This window comes from Oncorhynchus mykiss, chromosome 25 (assembly GCF_057628025.1).
Source record: "Oncorhynchus mykiss isolate SJ-2025 chromosome 25, ASM5762802v1, whole genome shotgun sequence".
Classification (NCBI taxonomy): Eukaryota; Metazoa; Chordata; class Actinopteri; order Salmoniformes; family Salmonidae; genus Oncorhynchus; species Oncorhynchus mykiss.
In genome coordinates, this window is record NC_143046.1 from 93,651,867 (window position 1) to 93,673,311 (window position 21,445).

The 21,445-nt window shown below is 47.1% G+C and overlaps 1 protein-coding gene and 1 long non-coding RNA gene across 2 annotated transcripts in view; one reads left to right on the plus strand and one right to left on the minus strand.

Moving 5' to 3' along the window:
• Positions 1-21,445, plus strand: part of asmt2 (acetylserotonin O-methyltransferase 2) — an 86,115-nt gene that overhangs the window by 47,569 nt on the left and 17,101 nt on the right. Inside the window, exons 4-6 of the mRNA XM_036962707.2 lie at positions 7,993-8,122; positions 8,291-8,359; positions 16,603-16,721. Coding sequence (XP_036818602.1) covers positions 7,993-8,122; positions 8,291-8,359; positions 16,603-16,721 — 318 coding nt within the window. The remainder of the gene's footprint in view (positions 1-7,992; positions 8,123-8,290; positions 8,360-16,602; positions 16,722-21,445) is intronic.
• Positions 1-21,445, minus strand: part of LOC149972175 (uncharacterized) — an 86,082-nt gene that overhangs the window by 5,361 nt on the left and 59,276 nt on the right. The window lies entirely within an intron of this gene.

Sequence of the window (21,445 nt, forward strand, 5' to 3'; positions counted from 1 at the left end):
TAAACATTTGTTGCACATCTGCTGTTAGTGCAATGCAATCCTTGCGGAAACGCATTAGGACACCCAAGAGTGTGTTGTTTAAGTCTGGACCACTGAGCAGAACATCGTTAAGTGACACGCCTTGACACTTAGCACTGGAGTCAAATACTACTTGTATTTGTTCAGGCTTTTGTGGATGGTAAACACCAAATATGGGCAGATACCAACGTTCGTCGTCTCCCTCTAGTGGCTGTGAAGGTTCGGCTTGGTCGTTATCCAGCATCTTTTGCATGAAGTCAATAAAATGACGCTTCATGTCAGGCTTTTTGTCTAAAGTCCTGCGAAGTGATGTGAGACGGTTCATGGCCTGCTCCCTGTTATTAGGAAGGCGACGTCTAGTGGGGCAAAAGGGTAGTGGAGCCACCCAGTTGTTTCCATCATCCTGGAAAACCTGTTTGTCCATAATGTCCAAGAAGGCTTTGTCCTCCACTGATGGTGCTGGTTTATCATCGTCTTGTGTTTTGTCGAACACGGAACATCCCAGGCTGTCTGTGTTCACAGTTGTGATTGGATATCTTCGGGTGCACTGTAGAAGGAGAGATGTGTTTCTGAGCTACGCTGCTGTAGTTCTCTTTTACCTGGATGATGTCAGGGCAAGGGCTCAGATAGGATGTGCGACCATTTTGAAGTATGTTTGTCCTGAACACGTTAACATTGGCTGGTCGGTGAGCCGTTCCCAGACAGACCTCACCCACGATGACCCACCCGAGGTCGAGTCGCTGTGCATAAGGAGTGTCGTGGGGCCCATTGATTTGCTCTCGTACCTTGTGTACCCTTAAGATGTCTCGTCCTAAGAGCAGGAGGATGGGAGCGTCTGGGTCCACAGCTGGAATTTTGTCCATAACTGGTTGCAGATGGGGATGATGATACGCAATGTCGAGGGAGGGAATCTCCATCCTATCGTCTGGCATCATATCACACTCTATCAGAGTAGGGAGAGTGAGCTGCATGTGTCCATCTATAGACTCCACCATGAAGTTGACGGCTCTCCTGCCTGAAGTCTCTGTTACCCCAGAACACGTCATCATGACCACAACATCGGAAACAAATGCCATTGTCTTTGAGATATGATTTGCGCTCATCTAGAGTTTTGTATCTAAACCCACAACACTTTTTAAGAGGATGAGGCTTGTTATGTATTGGGCAGTGATGGTCAGGGTTTTCAACCTTTGTCTTACTGGGTTTGGTTTGGTGGTCTGAGGCCTCAGATGACGCATCTGTCTTGTATATAGTCACTTGTATACAGTCACAGGTGTCTTCCTGCTGTACCTGGCAGGTTTCTCACTTTTCATGGGCACCTGGTTAGTTGAGGTGTAGAGGGTGAAGCTGGGGTCATTTCTAATTTTCGCCTGGTTCCTGATGAATCCCGAGAAGAACGAGAATAGTGGGAATGCTACCCGATAGTCCTCCTTATATTTAGATCCCTGTGCTATCCATTTTTCTTGTAAACTGAATGGAAGTTTCTCTACAATAGGGTTTACCCCCCGAAGATGTGTCCAGATAAGCGAAGCCTGGAAGGTACCCTTCTACTATAGCACACTCCAGTTCGAGAAGAATGTCACTTAGTTCTCTTAGTTTGTGATTGTCTTTGTTAGCCAGTTTTGGAAAATCATCAATTTTCTTCAACAGTGCATTCTCGATCACTTCGGGTGTACCATAGCACTCTTCTAGTCGTTGCCAGACCATGTTAAGCCCTGCTGTTGCGTTGAAAATATGGACAGATCTAATTCTGTTTGCTTGCTCAGACGACTCTGCCCCTAGCCACTTGGTAATTAGATCTAACTCTTCCCTGGCTGATAAATTCAAGTCTCTGGTCGCATTGAGAAAGGATGCTTTCCATGCCCAATCATTTTCAGGGCGATCATCAAACTTCAGGAGTCCGGAACTCACCATCTCACGGCGTAGGAGGTACTTGATGAGGTCTGGTGCCACTTGTGACTCAGGGAAGTTTTGTGTGTGTGACTGGAAGTGGGCTTGTTTTCCATTTCCACCATGCTGCTGTTCCTTTCTTTTGAACGGAGAGTCTCTGCTCATGTTCTGTTGTTTGCTACTTTCTGGATTATGACATGTAGCTGGGTCAACACTAAGCTTGTCACGGCCGTCCTCCTCTTCATCTGAAGAGGAGAGGCGAGATGGATCTGAGGACCAATACGCGGCGTGGTAAGTGTCCATGGTCAATCTTTAATAAAGAAAGTAGTGAACACTGAACACTATACAAAACCAGTAAACAAAATAACAACCGTGAAGCTAATCATATGGACTGTGCTGAAACAAGCCATCAACATAGACAATCACCCACAAACAAACAGTGCAACCCAGGCTACCTAAGTATGATTCTCAATCAGAGACAACTAATGACACCTGCCTCTGATTGAGAACCATACTAGGCCGAAAACATAGAAATGCCCCAAAACATAGAAAAACAAACATAGACTGCCCACCCAACTCACGCCCTGACCATACTAAATAAATACAAAACAACGGAAATAGAGGTCAGAACGTGACAGTAACCCCCCCCCCCCAAAGGTGCGGACTCCGGCCGCAAAACCTTGACCTATAGGGGAGGGTCTGGGTGGGCGTCTGTCCGCGGTGGCGGCTCTGGCGCAGGACGCGGACTCCACTTCATCATTGTCTTAGTCCGCCTTATTGTCCGCCTCCGTGGCTTTCTCACCATGGCCACCCTACTCAATGACCCCACTGGACAGAGGGGCTGCTTGGGACAGAGGGGCAGCTCGGGACAGAGGTGGGGCAGCTGCTCGGGACAGAGGGACAGCTCGGGACAGAGGTGGGGCAGCTGCTCGGGACAGAGGGTCAGCTGCTCGGGACAGAGGTGCGGCAGCAGCTCTGGGCAGAGGGGCTCCGGCAGCGGCGCCGGACAGGCGGGAGGGTCCGGCAGCGGCGCCGGACAGGCGGAAGGCTCCGGCGCCGGACAGGTGGGAGGCTCCGGCAGCGGCGCCGGACAGGCGGGAGGCTCCGGCAGCGGCGCCGGACAGGCGGGTAGGCTCCGGCAGAGGCGCCGGACAGGTGGGAGGCTCCGGCAGAGGCGCCGGACAGGCGGGAGGCTCCGGCAGAGGCGCCAGACAGGCGGGAGGCTCCGGCAGAGGCGCCAGACAGGCGGGAGAGTCCGGCAGAGGCGCCGGACAGGCGGGAGACTCCGGCAGAGGCGCCGGACAGGCGGGAGACTCCGGCAGAGGCGCCGGACAGGCGGGAGACTCCGGCAGAGGCGCCGGACAGGCGGGAGACTCCGGCAGAGGCGCCGGACAGGCGGGAGACTCCGGCAGCGGCGCCGGACAGGCGGGAGACTCCGGCAGCGGCGCCGGACAGACAGGACCACCTGCAGGGAGGAGACAGAGAGACAGCCTGGTGCGTGGGGCTGCCACAGGAACCACCAGGCTGGGGAGACCTTCAGGAGGCTTGGGGTTAGGAGGAGGCACCTGAAGGACCGGGCTGTGGGGGAGCACTGGAGCGCAACCTTGGCACCACTTCCCCAGGCTGGATAACCACTCTAGCCCGGACCCTCCAGAGTGCAGGCACAGGTTGAACCGGGCTGTGGGTAAGCACGGGAGATCTAGTGCTTACTACACGCACCTCTCCCTTAGGCTCCATTCCCACATTCGCCCGGCACGAGCGGAGCGCAGGCAGAGGACGCACTGCACCCTCCCAGCGCCCCGGAGACACAGCACGCAGAGCCGGCGCAGGATACCCTGGACCAAAACTGCGTACCGGCGACCAGACCCGCTGAGCAGGCACCATACGCCCTGGCTCGATGCCCGCACTCGCATGACACTCTCGGGGGGCTGTCCTATAGCGCACCGGGCTATGGACACGTACTAGCGACACCGTGCGCTTAACCGCATAACACGGTGCCTGCCCAGTATCGCGCTGCTTATAATAAGCACGAGGAGTGAGCGCAGGTCTGCTACCTGGCTTAGCTCCACCCCTCGTGTGCCTCCCCCCCAAAAACATTTTGGGGCTGTCTCTCGTACCTGTCGCACTGCCGTGCTGCCTCCTCATATCGCCGCCGCTCAGCTTTCGCTGCCTCCAGCTCTGCTTTGGGGCGGCGATATTCCCCAGCCTGTGCCCAGGGTCCCTCTCCGTTCAGTATCTCCTCCCATGTCCAGGAGTCCTGTGATACCGGCCGCTGTTGTTGCTGCTGCTGCTGCTGCTGCTGCTGTCGTCGCTGTTTTCTACCACGCCGCTTGGTCCTTGGTTGGTGGGTGATTCTGTCACGGCCGTCCTCCTCTTCATCTGAAGAGGAGAGGCGAGATGGATCTGAGGACCAATACGCGGCGTGGTAAGTGTCCATGGTCAATCTTTAATAAAGAAAGTAGTGAACACTGAACACTATACAAAACCCGTAAACAAAATAATAACCGTGAAGCTAATCATATGGACTGTGCTGAAACAAGCCATCAACATAGACAATCACCCACAAACAAACAGTGCCCAGGCTACCTAAGTATGATTCTCAATCAGAGACAACTAATGACACCTGCCTCTGATTGAGAACCATACTAGGCCGAAAACATAGAAATTCAAAGGCTGCAGCTTCAGCCAACGCAGCAGCAGCTGCTCTCTCAACTTGGAGAACATATAAACTTGCTTCGAGGTCAGCTTTTTGCTTCATCACAGAAGCTTCCTTCTCAGCATAGGGGACTTGTGCAACAGGATGGCAGCACAACACCTATGCTACACATAGGACCGTTACACATTAACTAATTGAGATCCATAACAAATACATAGCGGAGAAGGTATGGTGGGATTCAAAATGGTCGGTGATCTGGTTGTTAACTTGGCTTTCGTAGAATTTAGAAAGGCAGGGTAGGATAGATATAGGTCTATAACAGTTTGTGTCTAGAGTGTGGGGATGACCACGGCAGCTTTCCAATCTTTGGGAATCTCAGACGATACGAAAGAGATGTTGAACAGACTAGTTATAGGGGTTGCAACAATTTCGGCAGATAATTTTAGGAAGAGAGAGTCCAGATTGTCTAGTCCTGCTGATTTGTAGGGGTCCAGATTTTGCAGCTCTTTCAGAATATCAGCTATCTGGATTTGGGTCTTGGTTCTAGACTGTTACGTCAGTGCTGTTGTCTTTGTTCTATAGTGTTTCAGCAGTAATGTCCTGTTGTCTTGGTTCTAGTGTTACATTAGTGCTGTTCTCCTGGTTCTCGTTTTACAATAGTAATGTCCTCTTGGTTCTAGTCTTACAGCAGTAATGTTCTCTTGGTTTTAGCGTGTTACAGCAGTAATGTCCTCTTGGTTTTAGTCTTACAGCATTATTTTTCACTTGGTTCTAGAGTATTACAGCAGTAATGCACTTCTCATGGTTCTTTTAATATTTTTTTTTAAATTCCACCTTTATTTAACCAGGTAGGCTAGTTGAGAACAAGTTCTCATTTACAACTGCGACCTGGCCAAGATAAAGCATAGCAGTGTGAACAAACAACAACACAGAGTTACACATGGAGTAAACAATAAACAAGTAAATTTGTTTACTAGGCAAGTCAGTTAAGAACAAATTCTTATTTTCAATGACGGCCTAGGAACAGTGGGTTAGCTGCCTGTTCAGGGGCAGAACAACAGATTTGTACCTTGTCAGCTCGGGGATTTGAACTTGCAACTTTTCGGTTACTAGTCCAACGCTCTAACCACTAGGCTACCCTGCCGCCCCCAATAACACAGTAGAAAAAAAAGAAAGAGTCTATATGCATTGTGTGCAAAAGGCATGAGGAGATAGGCGAATAATTACAATTTAGCATATTAACACTGGAGTGATAAATGATCAGATGGTCATGTGCAGGTAGAGATACTGGTGTGCAACAGAGCAGAAAAGTAAATAAATTGGGTGGGCTATTTACCGATAGACTATATACAGCTGCAGCGATCGGTTAGCTGCTCAGATAGCAGATGTTTAAAGTTGGCGAGGGAGATAAAAGTCTCCAACTTCAGCGATGTTTGCAATTCGTTCCAGTCACAGGCAGCAGAGAGCTGGAAGGAAAGGCGGCCAAATGAGGTGTTGGCTTTAAGGATGATCAGTGAGATACACCTGCTGGAGCGTGTGCTACGGGTGGGTGTTGCCATCGTGACCAGTGAACTGAGATAAGGCGGAGCTTTACCTAGCATGGACTTGTAGATGACCTGGAGCCAGTGGGTCTGGCGACGAATATGTAGCGAGGGCCAGCCGACTAGAGCATACAGGTCGCAGTGGTGGGTGGTATAAGGTGCTTTAGTAAGAAAAAGGATGGCACTGTGATAAACTGCATCCAGTTTGCTGAGTAGAGTATTGGAAGCTATTTTGTAGATGACATCGCTGAAGTCGAGGATCGGTAGGATAGTCAGTTTTACTAGGGTAAGTTTGGCGGCGTGAGTGAAGGAGGCTTTGTTGCGAAATAGAAAGCCGATCAGGGAATTGCCCGCAGCAAGAGCAACATCATTGATATATACAGAGAAAAGAGTCGGCCTGAGAATTTAACCCTGTGGCACCCCCATAGAGACTGCCAGAGGACCGGACAACATGCCCTCCGATTTGACACACTGAACTCTGTCTGCAAAGTAGTTGGTGAACCAGGCGAGGCAGTCATTAGAAAAACCGAGGCTACTGAGTCTGCCGATAAGAATATGATGATTGACAGAGTCGAAAGCTTTGGCCAGGTCGATGAAGACGGCTGCACAGTACTGTCTTTTATCGATGGCGGTTATGATATCGTTTAGTACCTTGAGCGTGGCTGAGGTGCCGGCTCGGAAACCATATTGCACAGCGGAGAAGGTACGGTGGGATTCGAGATGGTCAGTGATCTGTTTGTAGACTTGGCTTTCGAAGACCTTAGATAGGCAGGGCTGGATGGATATACTGTAGGTCTGTAACAGTTTGGGTCCAGGGTGTCTCCCCCTTTGAAGAGGGGGATGACCGCGGCAGCTTACCAATCCTTGGGGATCTCAGACGATGTAATAGATTATTACAGCAGTTCTGTTCTCTTAGTTCTTACTTGTTTCTGTTCTCTTGTTTCTAGCGTGTTACAGCAGTACTGTTCTCATGGTTCCATCGTGTTACAGTAGTAATTTTCTCTTGGTTCAAAAAAATAAACAGTTACTTTACTTTTGGTTATTTTGTGTTCCTGTTCTCTTGGTTCTTTTGGTTCAGTACTTTTGTCTTGGTTCTAGTGTTACAGCAGTACTGTTCTTTTAGTTCTAGCATGTTACAGCAGTAACGTTATCTTGGTTCTAGCATGTAACAGCAGTACTGTTCTCTTGGTTCTTGCATGTTACAGTAGTACTGTTCTCTTGATTCTAGCTTGTTACAGCAGTACTGCTATCTTGGTTATAGTTACCACAGTACTGTTCTCTTGGTTCTAGAGTGTTACTGCAGTAATGTACTGTTATTTTGGTTATTGTGTTACAGCAGTACAGTTATTTTGGTTCTAGCATGTTACAGCAGTACTGTTCTCGTGGTTCTAGCATGTTACCACAGTACTGTTCTCATGGTTCTTACATGTTACAGCAGTACTATTCTAGTGTATAAAAGCAGTAGTGTTCTCTTGGTTCTAGGGTGTTACAGCAGTACTATTGTCTTGGTTCTAGATTATTACAGCAGTACTGTTCTTTTAGGTCTAGGAATATTACAGCAGTAATGTTCTCTTGGTTCTAGAGTGTTACAGCAGTAATGCTCTCTTGGTTCTAGATCATTACATCAGTAATGTTCTCTTGGATCTAGATTATTGCAGGAGTAATGTTCTCTTGGTTCTAGAGTGTTACAGCAGTAGTGTTCTTTTAGTTCTAGCATGTTACAGCAGTAATGTTCTCCTGGTTCTAGAGTGTTACAGCAGTAATGTTCTCTTGGTTCTAGAGTGTTACAGCAGTAATGTTCTCTTGGTTCTAGAGTGTTCCAGCAGTAATGTTATCTTAGTTCAGTATGTTATAGCAGTAATGTTTTTACTTTTCTCTTGGTTCTAGCCTGTTACAGCGGTACTGATGTGGCCAACCTCTACCTGGCCAAGGGCAGCGCCAAGTCTCTTCATGACATGATCATCTACCAATCACAGACCATCTACCCTCTGTGGAACAACATGGTGCACGCTGTCAGGTGGCTAAACAACAATACAACACCAGATGCTGAATGAAGATGTACTCCCAACTGAATACTAATGTCATGTTCATCTACCTCACATAAACCGTTACATTGCATCAGTTAAGCAGGGTTATGTTTTCATATGCTTCTCAGCTGACGGTCATTGTGTTTGATATTTTACAGAGAGGGGAAGAACCAAAATGAAAAAACATTTGGCATCTCACCTGAAGACATCTTCCAAACCATCTACAGGTAGGTGGACTGTATCATCTTTATCAAGGAAGTAGAGGAATTATATAACTTCAAATATATCTTAGTATGGGTTAGGTTGGGTTAGAGTTAGTATGGGTTAGGGCTATCAAATCAAATGACATTTTATTTGTCACATACACATGGTTAGCAGATGTTAATGCGAGTGTAGCGAAATGCTTGTGCTGGAGGCGTGCATGGCCACGCGGGTGAACAGGGAGTACAGGAGAGGGCTGAGAACGCACCCTTGTGTGGCCCCATTGTTGAGGATCAGCGGGGTGGAGATGTTGTTTTCTACCCTCACCACCTGGGGGCGGCCTGTCAGGAAGTCCAGGACCCAGTTACACAGGGCGGGGTCGAGACCCAGGGTTTCGTGCTTGATGACGAGTTTGGAGGGTACTATGGTGTTAAATGCTGAGCTGTAGTCGATGAACAGCATTCGTACATAGGTATTCCTCTTGTCCAGATGGGTTAGGGCAGTGTGCAGTGTGATTTTATTGCGTCATCTGTGGACCTATTGGGGCGGTAAGCAAATTGGAGTGGGTGTAGGGTGTCAGGTAGGGTGGAGGGGATATGGTCCTTGACTAGTCTCTCAAAGCACTTCATGATGACAGAAGTGAGTGCTACAGGGCAGTAGTCATTTAGCTCAGTTACCTTCGCTTCCTTGGGAACAGGAACAATGGTGGCCCTCTTGAAGCATGTGGGAACAGCAGACTGGGATAAGGATTGATTGAATATGTCCGTAAACACACCAGCCAGATGGTCATGCTCTGAGGATGCGGCTGGGGATGCAGTCTGGGCCGGCAGCCCTGCGAGGATTAACACGTTTAAATGTTTTGCTCACGTTGGCTGCAGTGAAGGAGAGCCCGCAGGTTTTGGTAGTGGGACGTGTCAGTGGCACTGTATTGTCCTCAAAGCGAGCAAAGAAGTTGTTCAGTTTGTCTGGGAGCAAGACATAGTGGTCCGCGACGTGGCTGGTTTTCCTTTTGTAGTCCGTGATTGACTGTAGACCCTGTAGATACCTCTCGTGTCTGAGCCGTTGAATTGTGACTCTACTTTGTCTCTATATTGAACCTTAGCTTGTTTGATTGCCTTGCGGAGGGAATAGCTACACTGTTTGTATTCGGTCATGTTTCCGGTCACCTTGCCCTGACTAAAAGCAATGGTTCACGCTTTCAGTTTTGCGCGAATGCTGCCATTAATCCACAGTTTCTGGTTGTGGAATGTTTTAATAGACGCTGTGGGTACAACATCACCGATGCACTTGCTAATAAACTCGCTCACCGAATCAGCGTATTCATCAATGTTATTGTTCGACGCTATGCGGAACATATCCCAGTCCACGTGTTTGACGCAATCTTGAAGCGTGGAATCCGATTGGTAGGACCATTGTTGAACAGACCATTGTAAGGAATTCTAGGTCAGGTGAACAAAAGGACTTGAATTCTAGGTCAGGTGAACAAAAGGACTTCCTGAATGTTGTTATGATCACACCACGTCTCATTAATCATAAGGCATGCACCCCCGCCCTTCTTCTTACCAGAGAGATGTTTGTTTCTGTCAGCGCGATGTGTGAAGAAACCAGGTGGCTGTACCGACTCTGATGACGTATCCCGAGTGAACCATGTTTCCGTGAAACAAAGAATGTTACAATCTCCGATGTCTCTCTGGAAGGCAGACCTTGCTAGAATTTCATCTACCTTGTTGTCAAGAGACTGGACATTGGCGAGTAGTATACTCAGGAGCGGTGCGCGATGTGCCCGTCTACGGAGCCTGACCAGAAGACCGCTCCGTCTGCCCCTTCTGCGGCGCCGTTGTTTTGGGTCGCCGGCTGGGATCCGATCCATTGTCCTCGGTGGTGGACCAAACAGAGGATCCGCTTCGGGAAAAGGATGGGTTAGCGTTAGGTTGGGTTAGGGTTAGTATGGGTTGGGATGGGTTAGGGTTAGGATGGGTTAGAGTTAATATAGGTTAGAGTTAGTATGGGTTAGAGTTAGGTTGGGTTAGTATGGGTTAAGGTTAGGATGGGTTAGGGTTAGAATGGGTTAGGGTTAGTATGGGTTAGGGTTTGGATGGGTTAGAGTTAGTATTGGTTAGAGTTAGGATGGGTTAGGGTTAGTATGAGTTAGGGTTTGGATGGGTTAGAGTTAGTATGGGTTAGGGTTTGAATGGGTTAGGGTTAGTATGGGTTAGAGTTAGTATGGGTTAGGATGGGTTAGGGTTTGGATGAGTTAGGGTTAGGTTGGGTTATGGTTAGTTTGGGTTGGGATGGTTTAAGGTTAGGATGGGTTAAAGTTAGTATGGGTTAGGATGGGTTAGGGTTTGGATGGGTTAGGGTTTGGATGGGTTATGGTTAGGTTGGGTTAGAGTTAGTATGGGTTAGAGTTAGTATGGGTTGGGATGGGTTAAGGTTAGGTTGGGTTAGAGTTAGTATGGGTTAGGGTTAGTATGGGCTGGGATGGGTTAGGGTTAGTATGGGCTGGGATGGGTTAAGGTTAGGTTGGGTTAGAGTTAGTATGGGTTAGTATGGGCTGGGATGGGTTAAGGTTAGGATGGGTTAGAGTTAGTATGGGTTAGGATGGGTTAAGGTTAGGTTTGGTTAGTTAGTATGGGTTAGAGTTAATATGAGCTGGGATGGGTTAAGGTTAGGATGGGTTAGAGTTAGTATGGGTTAGGATGGGTTAAGGTTAGGTTGGGTTAGTTAGTATGGGTTAGAGTTAGGTTGGGTTAGTATGGGTTAGTATGGGTTGGGATGGGTTAGGTTGGGTTAGTTAGTATGGGTTAGAGTTAGGTTGGGTTAGAGTTAGTATGGGTTAGGGTTTGGATGGGTTAGAGTTAGTATGGGTTAGAGTTAGGTTGGATTAGAGTTAGTATGGGTTAGGGTTAGTATGGGTGAGGGTTTGGATGGGTTAGAGTTAGTATGGGTTAGGGTTTGGATGGGTTAGAGTTTGTATGGGTTAGGGTTAGGATGGGTTAGAGTTAGGTTGGGTTAGAGTTAGTATGGGTTAGAGTTAGTATGGGTTAGAGTTAGTATGGGTTAGAGTTAGTATGGGTTAGAGTTAGTATGGTTTAGGGTTAGTATGGGTGAGGGTTTGGATGGGTTAGAGTTAGTATGGGTTATGGTTTGGATGGGTTAGAGTTAGTATGGGTTAGAGTTCGTATGGGTTAGAGTTAGGTTGGGTTAGGGTTAGTATGGGTTAGGGTTAGTATGGGTTGGGAAGGGTTAAGGTTAGGATGGGTTAGAGTTAGTATGGGTTAGGATGGGTTAAGGTTAGGTTGGGTTAGTGTTAGGATGGGAGGCCAAGACATTCATCTCCTTTTTGTGCTTTCAATCAGCTAAAGCTCCATTGAACATTTTGCCTTGGGGGGTTTAGGGTTGGGGTAAGGGTTAACAATTTGCCTTGAGGGGTTTGGGGTTGGGTTTAGGGTTAACAATTTGCCGTGAGGGGTTTAGGGTTGGGCTTAGGGTTAACAATTTGCCGTGAGTGGTTTAGGGTTGGGTTTAGGGTTAACAATTTGCCTTGAGGGGTTTAGGGTTGGGTTTATGGAATAAATGTTGTGGATCTTAATGTTTTTCCTCATAATCCTGGACTATTGGACCACCATTTTATTACGTTTGCAATTGCAACAAATAATCTGCTCAGAACCCAACCAAGGAACATCAAAAGTCGTGCTATAAATTCACAGACAACACAAAGATTCCTTGATGTCCTTCCAGATTCCCTCTGTCTACCCAAGGACGCCAGAGGACAAAAATCAGTTAACCACCTAACTGAGGAACTCAATTTAACCTTGCGCAATACCCTAGATGCAGTTGCACCCCTAAAAACTAAAAACATTTCTCATAAGAAACTAGCTCCCTGGTACACAGAAAATACCCGAGCTCTGAAGCAAGCTTCCAGAAAATTGGAACGGAAATGGCGCCACACCAAACTGGAAGTCTTCCGACTAGCTTGGAAAGACAGTACTGTGCAGTACCGAAGAGCACTTACTGCTGCTCGATCATCCTATTTTTCTAACTTAATTGAGGAAAATAAGAACAATCCGAAATTCCTTTTTGATACTGTCGCAAAGCTAACTAAAAAGCAGCATTCCCCAAGAGAGGATGACTTTCACTTTAGCAGTGATAAATTCATGAACTTCTTTGAGGAAAAGATTATGATTATTAGAAAGCAAATTACGGACTCCTCTTTAAATCTGCGTATTTCTTCAAAGCTCAGTTGTCCTGAGTCTGCACAACTCTGCCAGGACCTAGGATCAAGAGAGACACTAAAGTGTTTTAGTACTATATCTCTTGACACAATGATGAAAATAATCATGGCCTCTAAACCTTCAAGCTGCATACTGGACCCTATTCCAACTAAACTACTGAAAGAGCTGCTTCCTGTGCTTGGCCCTCCTATGTTGAACATAATAAACAGCTCTCTATCCACCGGATGTGTACCAAACTCACTAAAAGTGGCAGTAATAACGCCTCTCTTGAAAAAGCCAAACCTTGACCCAGAAAATATAAAAAAACTATCAGCCTAAATCGAATCTTCCATTCCTCTCAAACATTTTAGAAAAGGCTGTTGCGCAGCAACTCACTGCCTTCCTGAAGACAAACAATGTATACGAAATGCTTCAGTCTGGTTTTAGACCCCATCATAGCACTGAGACGGCACTTGTGAAGGTGGTAAATGACATTTTAATGGCATCGGACCGAGGCTCTGCATCTGTCCTCGTGCTCCTAGACCTTAGTGCTGCTTTTGAATCCATCGATCACCACATTCTTTTGGAGTGATTGGAAACCCAAATTGGTCTACACGGACAAGTTCTGGCCTGGTTTAGATCTTATCTGTCGGAAAGATATCAGTTTGTCTCTGTGAATGGTTTGTCCTCTGTAAATTTCGGTGTTCCTCAAGGTTCCGTTTTAGGACCACTATTGTTTTCACTATATATTTTACCTCTTGGGGATGTTATTCAAAAACATAATGTTAACTTTCACTGCTATGCGGATGACACACAGCTGTACATTTCAATGAAACATGGCGAAGCCCCAAAATTGCCCTTGCTAGAAGCATGTGTTTCAGACATAAGGAAGTGGATGGCTGCAAACTTTCTACTTTTAAACTCGGACAAAACAGAGATGCTTGTTCTAGGTCCCAAGAAACAAAGAGATCTTCTGTTGAATCTGACAATTAATCTTAATGGTTGTACAGTCGTCTCAAATAAAACTGTGAAGGACCTCGGCGTTACTCTGGACCCTGATCTCTCTTTTGAAGAACATATCAAGACCATTTCAAGGACAGCTTTTTTCCATCTACGTAACATTGCAAAAATCAGAAACTTTCTGTCCAAAAATGATGCAGAAAAATTAATCCATGCTTTTGTCACTTCTAGGTTAGACTACTGCAATGCTCTACTTTCCAGCTACCCGGATAAAGCACTAAATAAACTTCAGTTAGTGCTAAATACGGCTGCTAGAATCCTGACTAGAGCCCAAAAAATTGATCACATTACTCCGGTGCTAGCCTCTACACTGGCTTCCTGTCAAAGCAAGGGCTGATTTCAAGGTTTTACTGCTAACCTACAAAGCATTACATGGGCTTGCTCCTACCTATCTCTCTGATTTGGTCCTGCCGTACATACCTACACGTACGCTACGGTCACAAGACGCAGGCCTCCTAATTGTCCCTAGAATTTCTAAGCAAACAGCTGGAGGCAGGGCTTTCTCCTATAGAGCTCCATTTTTATGGAACGGTCTGCCTACCCATGTCAGAGACGCAAACTCGGTCTCAACATTTAAGTCTTTACCGAAGACTCATCTCTTCAGTGGGTCATATGATTGAGTGTAGTCTGGCCCAGGAGTGGGAAGGTGAACGGAAAGACTCTGGAGCAACGAACCGCCATTGCTGTCTCTGCCTGGCCGGTTCCCCTCTTTCCACTGGGATTCTCTGCCTCTAACCCTATTACAGGGGCTGAGTCACTGGCTTACTGGGGCTCTCTCATGCCATCCCTGGAGGGGGTGCGTCACCTGTGTGGGTTGATTCACTGATGTGGTCATCCTGTCTGGGTTCTGCCTTATTATTATTCGACCATGCTGGTCATTTATGAACATTTGAACATCTTGGCCATGTTCTGTTATAATCTCCACCCGGCACAGCCAGAAGAGGACTGGCCACCCCACATAGCCTGGTTCCTCTCTAGGTTTCTTCCTAGGTTTTGGCTTTTCTAGGGAGTTTTTCCTAGCCACCGTGCTTCTACACCTGCATTGCTTGCTGTTTGGGGTTTTAGACTGGGTTTCTGTACAGCACTTTGAGATATCAGCTGATGTACGAAGGGCTATATAAATACATTTGATTTGATTTGATTTGGTTTAGGGTTAACAATTTGCCTTGAGGGGTTTAGGGTTGGGCTTAGGGTTAGGGTTAACAATTTGCCTTGAGGGGTTTAGGGTTGGGTTTAGGGTTAATAATTTGCCTTGAGGGGTTTAGGGTTGGGCTTAGGGTTAAGGTTAACAATTTGCGGTGAGGGGTTTAGGGTTGGGCTTAGGGTTAACAATTTGCATTGAGGGGTTTAGGGTTGGGCTTAGGGTTAACTACTTGCATTGAGGGGTTAGGGGTTGGGTTTAGGGTTAACAATTTGCCTTGAGGGATTTGGGCTTAGGGTTAACAATTTGCCTCGAGGGATTTGGGGTTAGGGTTAACAGTTTGCCTTGAGGGATTTGGGGTTAGGGTTAACAATTTACCTTGAGGGATTTGGGGTTAGGGTTAACAATTTACCTTGAAGGGTTTAGTGTTTTTATCTGAGGGTTCTGTGCTCTGAAAGTCTCCCTCACTGCCAGTTCATTCTGTGTTACAGATAGAAGGAGATTCAACATTTATTCACTGGACATAAACATTAGCACATAATACAATAGAATATTATGAATTCAGTTTTCCCCCTCAATAAATAATTGAATAGTTTGCATTAATTATAATTACATTTGGAAACATGTATTATATATTGCAACAGGTTCTAGTGAGAATAGTAGCATTGTAAAAACCATGCAAGTATAGACAGTATCTATATAGATCTATAAGAGAGGATCATTATGGTTCCAGACAGGGCCTCAGTCAGAGACAGTGTATATATAGATTTATAGTAGAGGATCATTATGGTTCCAGACAGGGCCTCAGTCAGAGACAGTATATATATAGATCTATATTAGAGGATCATTATGGTTCCAGACAGGGCCTCAGTCAGAGACAGTGTATATATAGATCTATAGTAGAGGATCATTATGGTTCCAGACAGGGCCTCAGTCAGAGACAGTATATATATAGATCTATAGTAGAGGATCATTGTGGTTTCAGACATATCACACAATGGAAGCTTTAGCTGTAGTCCAGACCACTGGTCCTCTGGTAGTTTAACTACAATGTTAGCTGGAGGCCAGAACAGTGGTCCTCCTGGTAGTTTAACTACAATGATAAATGTAGGTCAGAACACTGGTCCTCCTGGTAGTTTGACTACAATGTTAGCTGTAGTCCAGAACACTGGTCCTCCTGGTAGTTTAACTACAATGTTAGCTGTAGTCCAGAACACTGGTCCTCCTGGTAGATTAACCACAATGTTAGCTGTAGGTCAGAACAGTGGTCCTCCTGGTAGTTTAACTACAATGTTAGCTGGAGGCCAGAACACTGGTCCTCCTGGTAGTTGAACTACAATGTTAGCTGTAAGCCAGAACACTGGTCCTCCTGGGAGTTTAACTACAATGTTAGTTGTAGGTCAGAACACTGGTCCTCCTGGTAGTTTAACTACAATGTTAGCTGTAAGCCAGAACACTGGTCCTCCTGGTAGTTTAACTACAATGTTAGATGTAGGTCAGAACACTGGTCCTCCTGGTAGTTTAACTACAATGTTAGCTGTAAGCCAGAACACTGGTCCTCCTGGTAGTTTAACTACAATGTTAGCTGTAGGTCAGAACACTGGTCCTCCTGGTAGTTTAACTACAATGTTAGCTGTAGTCCAGAACACTGGTCCTCCTGGTAGTTTAACCACAATGTTAGCTCTAGTCCAGAACACTGGTCCTCCTGGTAGTTTAAACATTCAGGAGCCTTACTGCTACTGGGACAAAGGATTGTTTGGCCTATTTCTTTTGTCCCCCGGTACCCTGTAATGTCACCCTGAGGTGAGCAGCTCAAACCCCTGGTAAAGAGGATATTCTTGCAGTCCATCAGTACCTTGTGGGGTTTTGTGAAGGCAGCTGTCTGCTGTTTCAGGTCAGAGGAGGAGATGCTGAAGTTTATGGGTTTGATGAACTCAACATGGATCCTGGATGGACACGACATTGTCACAGCCTTCAACCTCTCCTGCTTTAAGGCCATGGTGGACCTTGGAGGTAGGTGACCCTGACCCTAACCCTAACCCCATAACCCTAACCCCATAACCCTAACCCAAACCCCATAACCCTAACCCTCACCCTAACACTAACCCAAACCCTAACCCCATAACCCAAACCCTAACCCCATAACCCTACCCTAACCCCATAACCCTAACCCCATAACCCTAACCCTATAACCCTGACCCTAACCCACCTAACCCTGACCCTAACCCTAACCCTGAACCTAACCCTGACCATAACCCTGAACCTAACCCTAACCCCATAATCCTAAACCCATAACCCTAACCCCATAACCCTGACCCTAACCCACCTAACCCTGACCCTAACCCTGAACCTAATCGACCTAACCCTGACCCTAACCCTGAACCTAACCCTGAACCTGACCCTAACCCTGACCCTAACCCTGAACCTAACCCTGAACCTAACCCTAACCCCATAACCCTAACCATAACCCTGACCCTAACCCACCTGACCCTGAACCTAACCCCATAATCCTAACCCTAACACCATAACCCTAACCCTGAACCTGACCCTGAACCTAACCCTGACCCCAACACCGACCCCAACCCTAACCCTGACCACAACCCTGACCCTGACCTTGACCCTAACCCCATGACCCTAACCCTAACCCTAATCCTGACCCTAACCCCATGACCCTAACCCCATAACCCTACCCTAACCCCATAACCCTAACCCCATAACCCTAACCCCATAACCCTGACCCTAACCCACCTAACCCTGACCCTGAACCTAACCCTGACGATAACCCTGAACCTAACCCTAACCCCATAACCCTGACCCTAACCCACCTAACCCTGACCCTAACCCTGAACCTAATCGACCTAACCCTGACCCTAACCCTGAACCTGACCCTAACCCTGACCCTAACCCTGAACCTAACCCTGAACCTAACCCTAACCCCATAACCCTAACCATAACCCTGACCCTAACCCACCTGACCCTGAACCTAACCCCATAATCCTAACCCTAACACCCTAACCCTGAACCTGACCCTGAACCTAACCCTGACCCCAACACCAACCCCAACCCTAACCCTGACCACAACCCTGACCCTGACCTTGACCCTAACCCCATGACCCTAATCCTGACCCTAACCCCATGACCCTAACCCCATAACCCTAACCCCATAACCCTGACCCTAACCCCATAACCCTAACCCTGAACCTGACCCCTAACCTGCCCCTAACCCTAACCCTGACCCCAACACCGACCCCAACCCTAACCCCAACCCTGACCCTAACCCTGACCCTGAAGCTAACCCTTAACCTCACCCTGACCCTAACCCTGACTCTAACCCTGAACCTATCCCTGAACCTAACCCTGAACCTAACCCTAACCCTCACCCTAACACTAACCCAAACCCTAACCCCATAACCCTAACCCCATAACCCTACCCTAACCCCATAACCCAAACCCTAACCCCATAACCCTAACCCCATAACCCTACCCTAACCCCATAACCCTGACCCTAACCCACCTAACCCTGACCCTAAACCTGAACCTAACCCTGACCATAACCCTGAACCTAACCCTAACCCCATAATCCTAACCCTAACCCCATAACCCTAACCCCATAACCCTGACCCAAACACCTAACCCTGACCCTAACCCTGAACCTGACCCTAATCCTGAACCTAACCCTGAACCTAACCCTAACCCCATAACCATAACCCTAACCCACCTGACCCTGAACCTATCCCCAAAACCCTAACCCTAACACCATAACCCTAACCCTAACCCCATAACCCTGACCCTAACCCCATGACCCTAACCCCATAACCCTAACCCCATAACCCTGACCCTAACCCCATAAACCTAACCCTGAACCTGACCCTTAACCTGACCCTAACCCCAACCCTAACCCTGACCCTAACCCTGACCCTGAAGCTAACCCTGAACCTCACCCTGACCCTAACCCTAAACCCTGACCCTAACCCTGACCCTGACCCTAACCCTGACCCTAACCCTGAACCTAACCCTGAACCTAACCCTGACCCTAACCCTGAACCTAACCCTGACCCTAACCCCTAACCCTGACCCTAACCCTGACCCTAACCCTGACCCTAACCCTGAACCTGTCCCTGACCCAACCTTGACCCTGACCCTAACCCTGACCTTGAACCTGAACCTGACCCTAACCCCAAACCTAACCCTGACCCTGAACATGACCCTAACCCTGACCCTAACCCTGACCTTGAACCTGAACCTGACCCTAACCCCAACCATAACCCTAACCCTGACCCTGAACCTGACCCCAACCCTGAACCTGACCCTGACCCTAACCCTGAACCTGACCCTAACCCTGACCCTAACCCTCAACCTGACCCTAACCCCAACCCTAACCCTGACCCTAACCCTGAACCTGACCCCAACCCTGACCCTTGGTGGAAGGTAAATGGATTATTTTCCATTTATAAGTAAGGTTATTATAATCTATAAGCTTTATTCAGCACCCACAACAAAACAAAATTACATAATTAAAAAAACATAATGATAGTAATATGTTTTACCTGTTAGTTGTCATGGTGATATTCAGTTGTCATACTGATATTGCGTTGTGGTGGTGATATTGTGTGGTGGTGGTGATATTGTGTGGTGATGGTGATATTGTGTGGTGGTGATATTGTGTGGTGATGGTGATATTGTGTGGTGATGGTGATATTGTGTGGTGATGGTGATATTGTGTGGTGATGGTGATATTGTGTGGTGGTGATATTGTGTGGTGGTGGTGATATTGTGTGGTGGTGGTGATATTGTGTGGTGGTCGTGGTGATATTGTGTGGTGATGGTGATATTGTGTGGTGGTGGTGATATTGTGTGGTGTTGGTGATATTGTGTGGTGGTGGTGATATTGTGTGGTGGTGGTGATATTGTGTGTTGGTGATATTGTGTTGTGGTGGTGATATTGTGTGGTGATGGTGATATTGTGTGGTGGTGATATTGTGTGGTGTTGGTGATATTGTGTGGTGGTGGTGATATTGTGTCGTGGTGATATTGTGTGGTGGTGGTGATATTGTGTGGTGGTGGTGATATTGTGTCGTGGTGATATTGTGTGGTGGTGGTGATATTGTGTGGTGGTGGTGATATTGTGTGGTGTTGGTGATATTGTGTGGTGGTGGTGATATTGTGTGGTGGTGGTGATATTGTGTGGTGGTGGTGGTGATATTGTGTGGTGGTGATATTGTGTGGTGGTGGTGATATTGTGTGGTGGTGGTGGTGATATTGTGTGGTGGTGATATTGTGTGGTGGTGGTGATATTGTGTGGTGATGGTGATATTGTGTGGTGGTGGTGATATTGTGTGGTGGTGATATTGTGTGTGGTGGTGGTGATATTGTGTGGTGGTGGTGATATTGTGTGGTGGTGATATTGTGTGGTGATGGTGATATTGTGTGGTGATGGTGATATTGTGTGGTGGTGGTGATATTGTGTAGTGTTGGTGATATTGTGTGGTGGTGGTGATATTGTGTGGTGGTGGTGATATTGTGTGGTGGTGGTGGTGATATTGTGTGGTGGTGATATTGTGTTGTTGTGGTGATATTGTGTGGTGGTGGTGGTGGTGGTGATATTGTGTGGTGGTGATATTGTGTGGTGGTGGTGATATTGTGTGGTGGTGGTGTGGTGATATTGTGTGGTGGTGGTGATATTGTGTAGTGTTGGTGATATTGTGTGGTGGTGGTGATATTGTGTGGTGGTGGTGATATTGTGTGGTGATGGTGATATTGTGTGGTGGTGGTGATATTGTGTGGTGGTGGTGATATTGTGTGGTGGTGGTGGTGATATTGTGTGGTGATGGTGATATTGTGTGGTGATGGTGATATTGTGTGGTGGTGGTGATATTGTGTAGTGTTGGTGATATTGTGTGGTGGTGATATTGTGTGGTGGTGGTGATATTGTGTGGTGGTGGTGGTGATATTGTGTGGTGGTGATATTGTGTTGTTGTGGTGATATTGTGTGGTGGTGGTGGTGGTGGTGATATTGTGTAGTGGTGATATTGTGTGGTGGTGGTGATATTGTGTGGTGGTGATAATGTGTGGTGGTGGTGGTGATATTGTGTGGTGGTGGTGATATTGTGTGGTGGTGATATTGTGTGGTGATGGTGATATTGTGTGGTGATGGTGATATTGTGTGGTGGTGATATTGTGTGGTGGTGATATTGTGTGGTGGTGATATTGTGTGGTGGTGATATTGTGTGGTGGTGGTGATATTGTGTGGTGGTGGTGGTGATATTGTGTGGTGATGGTGATATTGTGTGGTGGTGGTGATATTGTGTGGTGTTGGTGATATTGTGTGGTGGTGGTGATATTGTGTGGTGGTGGTGATATTGTGTGTTGGTGATATTGTGTTGTGGTGGTGATATTGTGTGGTGATGGTGATATTGTGTGGTGGTGATATTGTGTGGTGTTGGTGATATTGTGTGGTGGTGGTGATATTGTGTCGTGGTGATATTGTGTGGTGGTGGTGATATTGTGTGGTGGTGGTGATATTGTGTGGTGGTGGTGATATTGTGTCGTGGTGATATTGTGTGGTGGTGGTGATATTGTGTGGTGTTGGTGATATTGTGTGGTGGTGGTGATATTGTGTCGTGGTGATATTGTGTGGTGGTGGTGATATTGTGTGGTGGTGATATTGTTTGGTGGTGATATTGTGTGGTGGTGGTGATATTGTGTGGTGGTGGTGGTGATATTGTGTGGTGGTGATA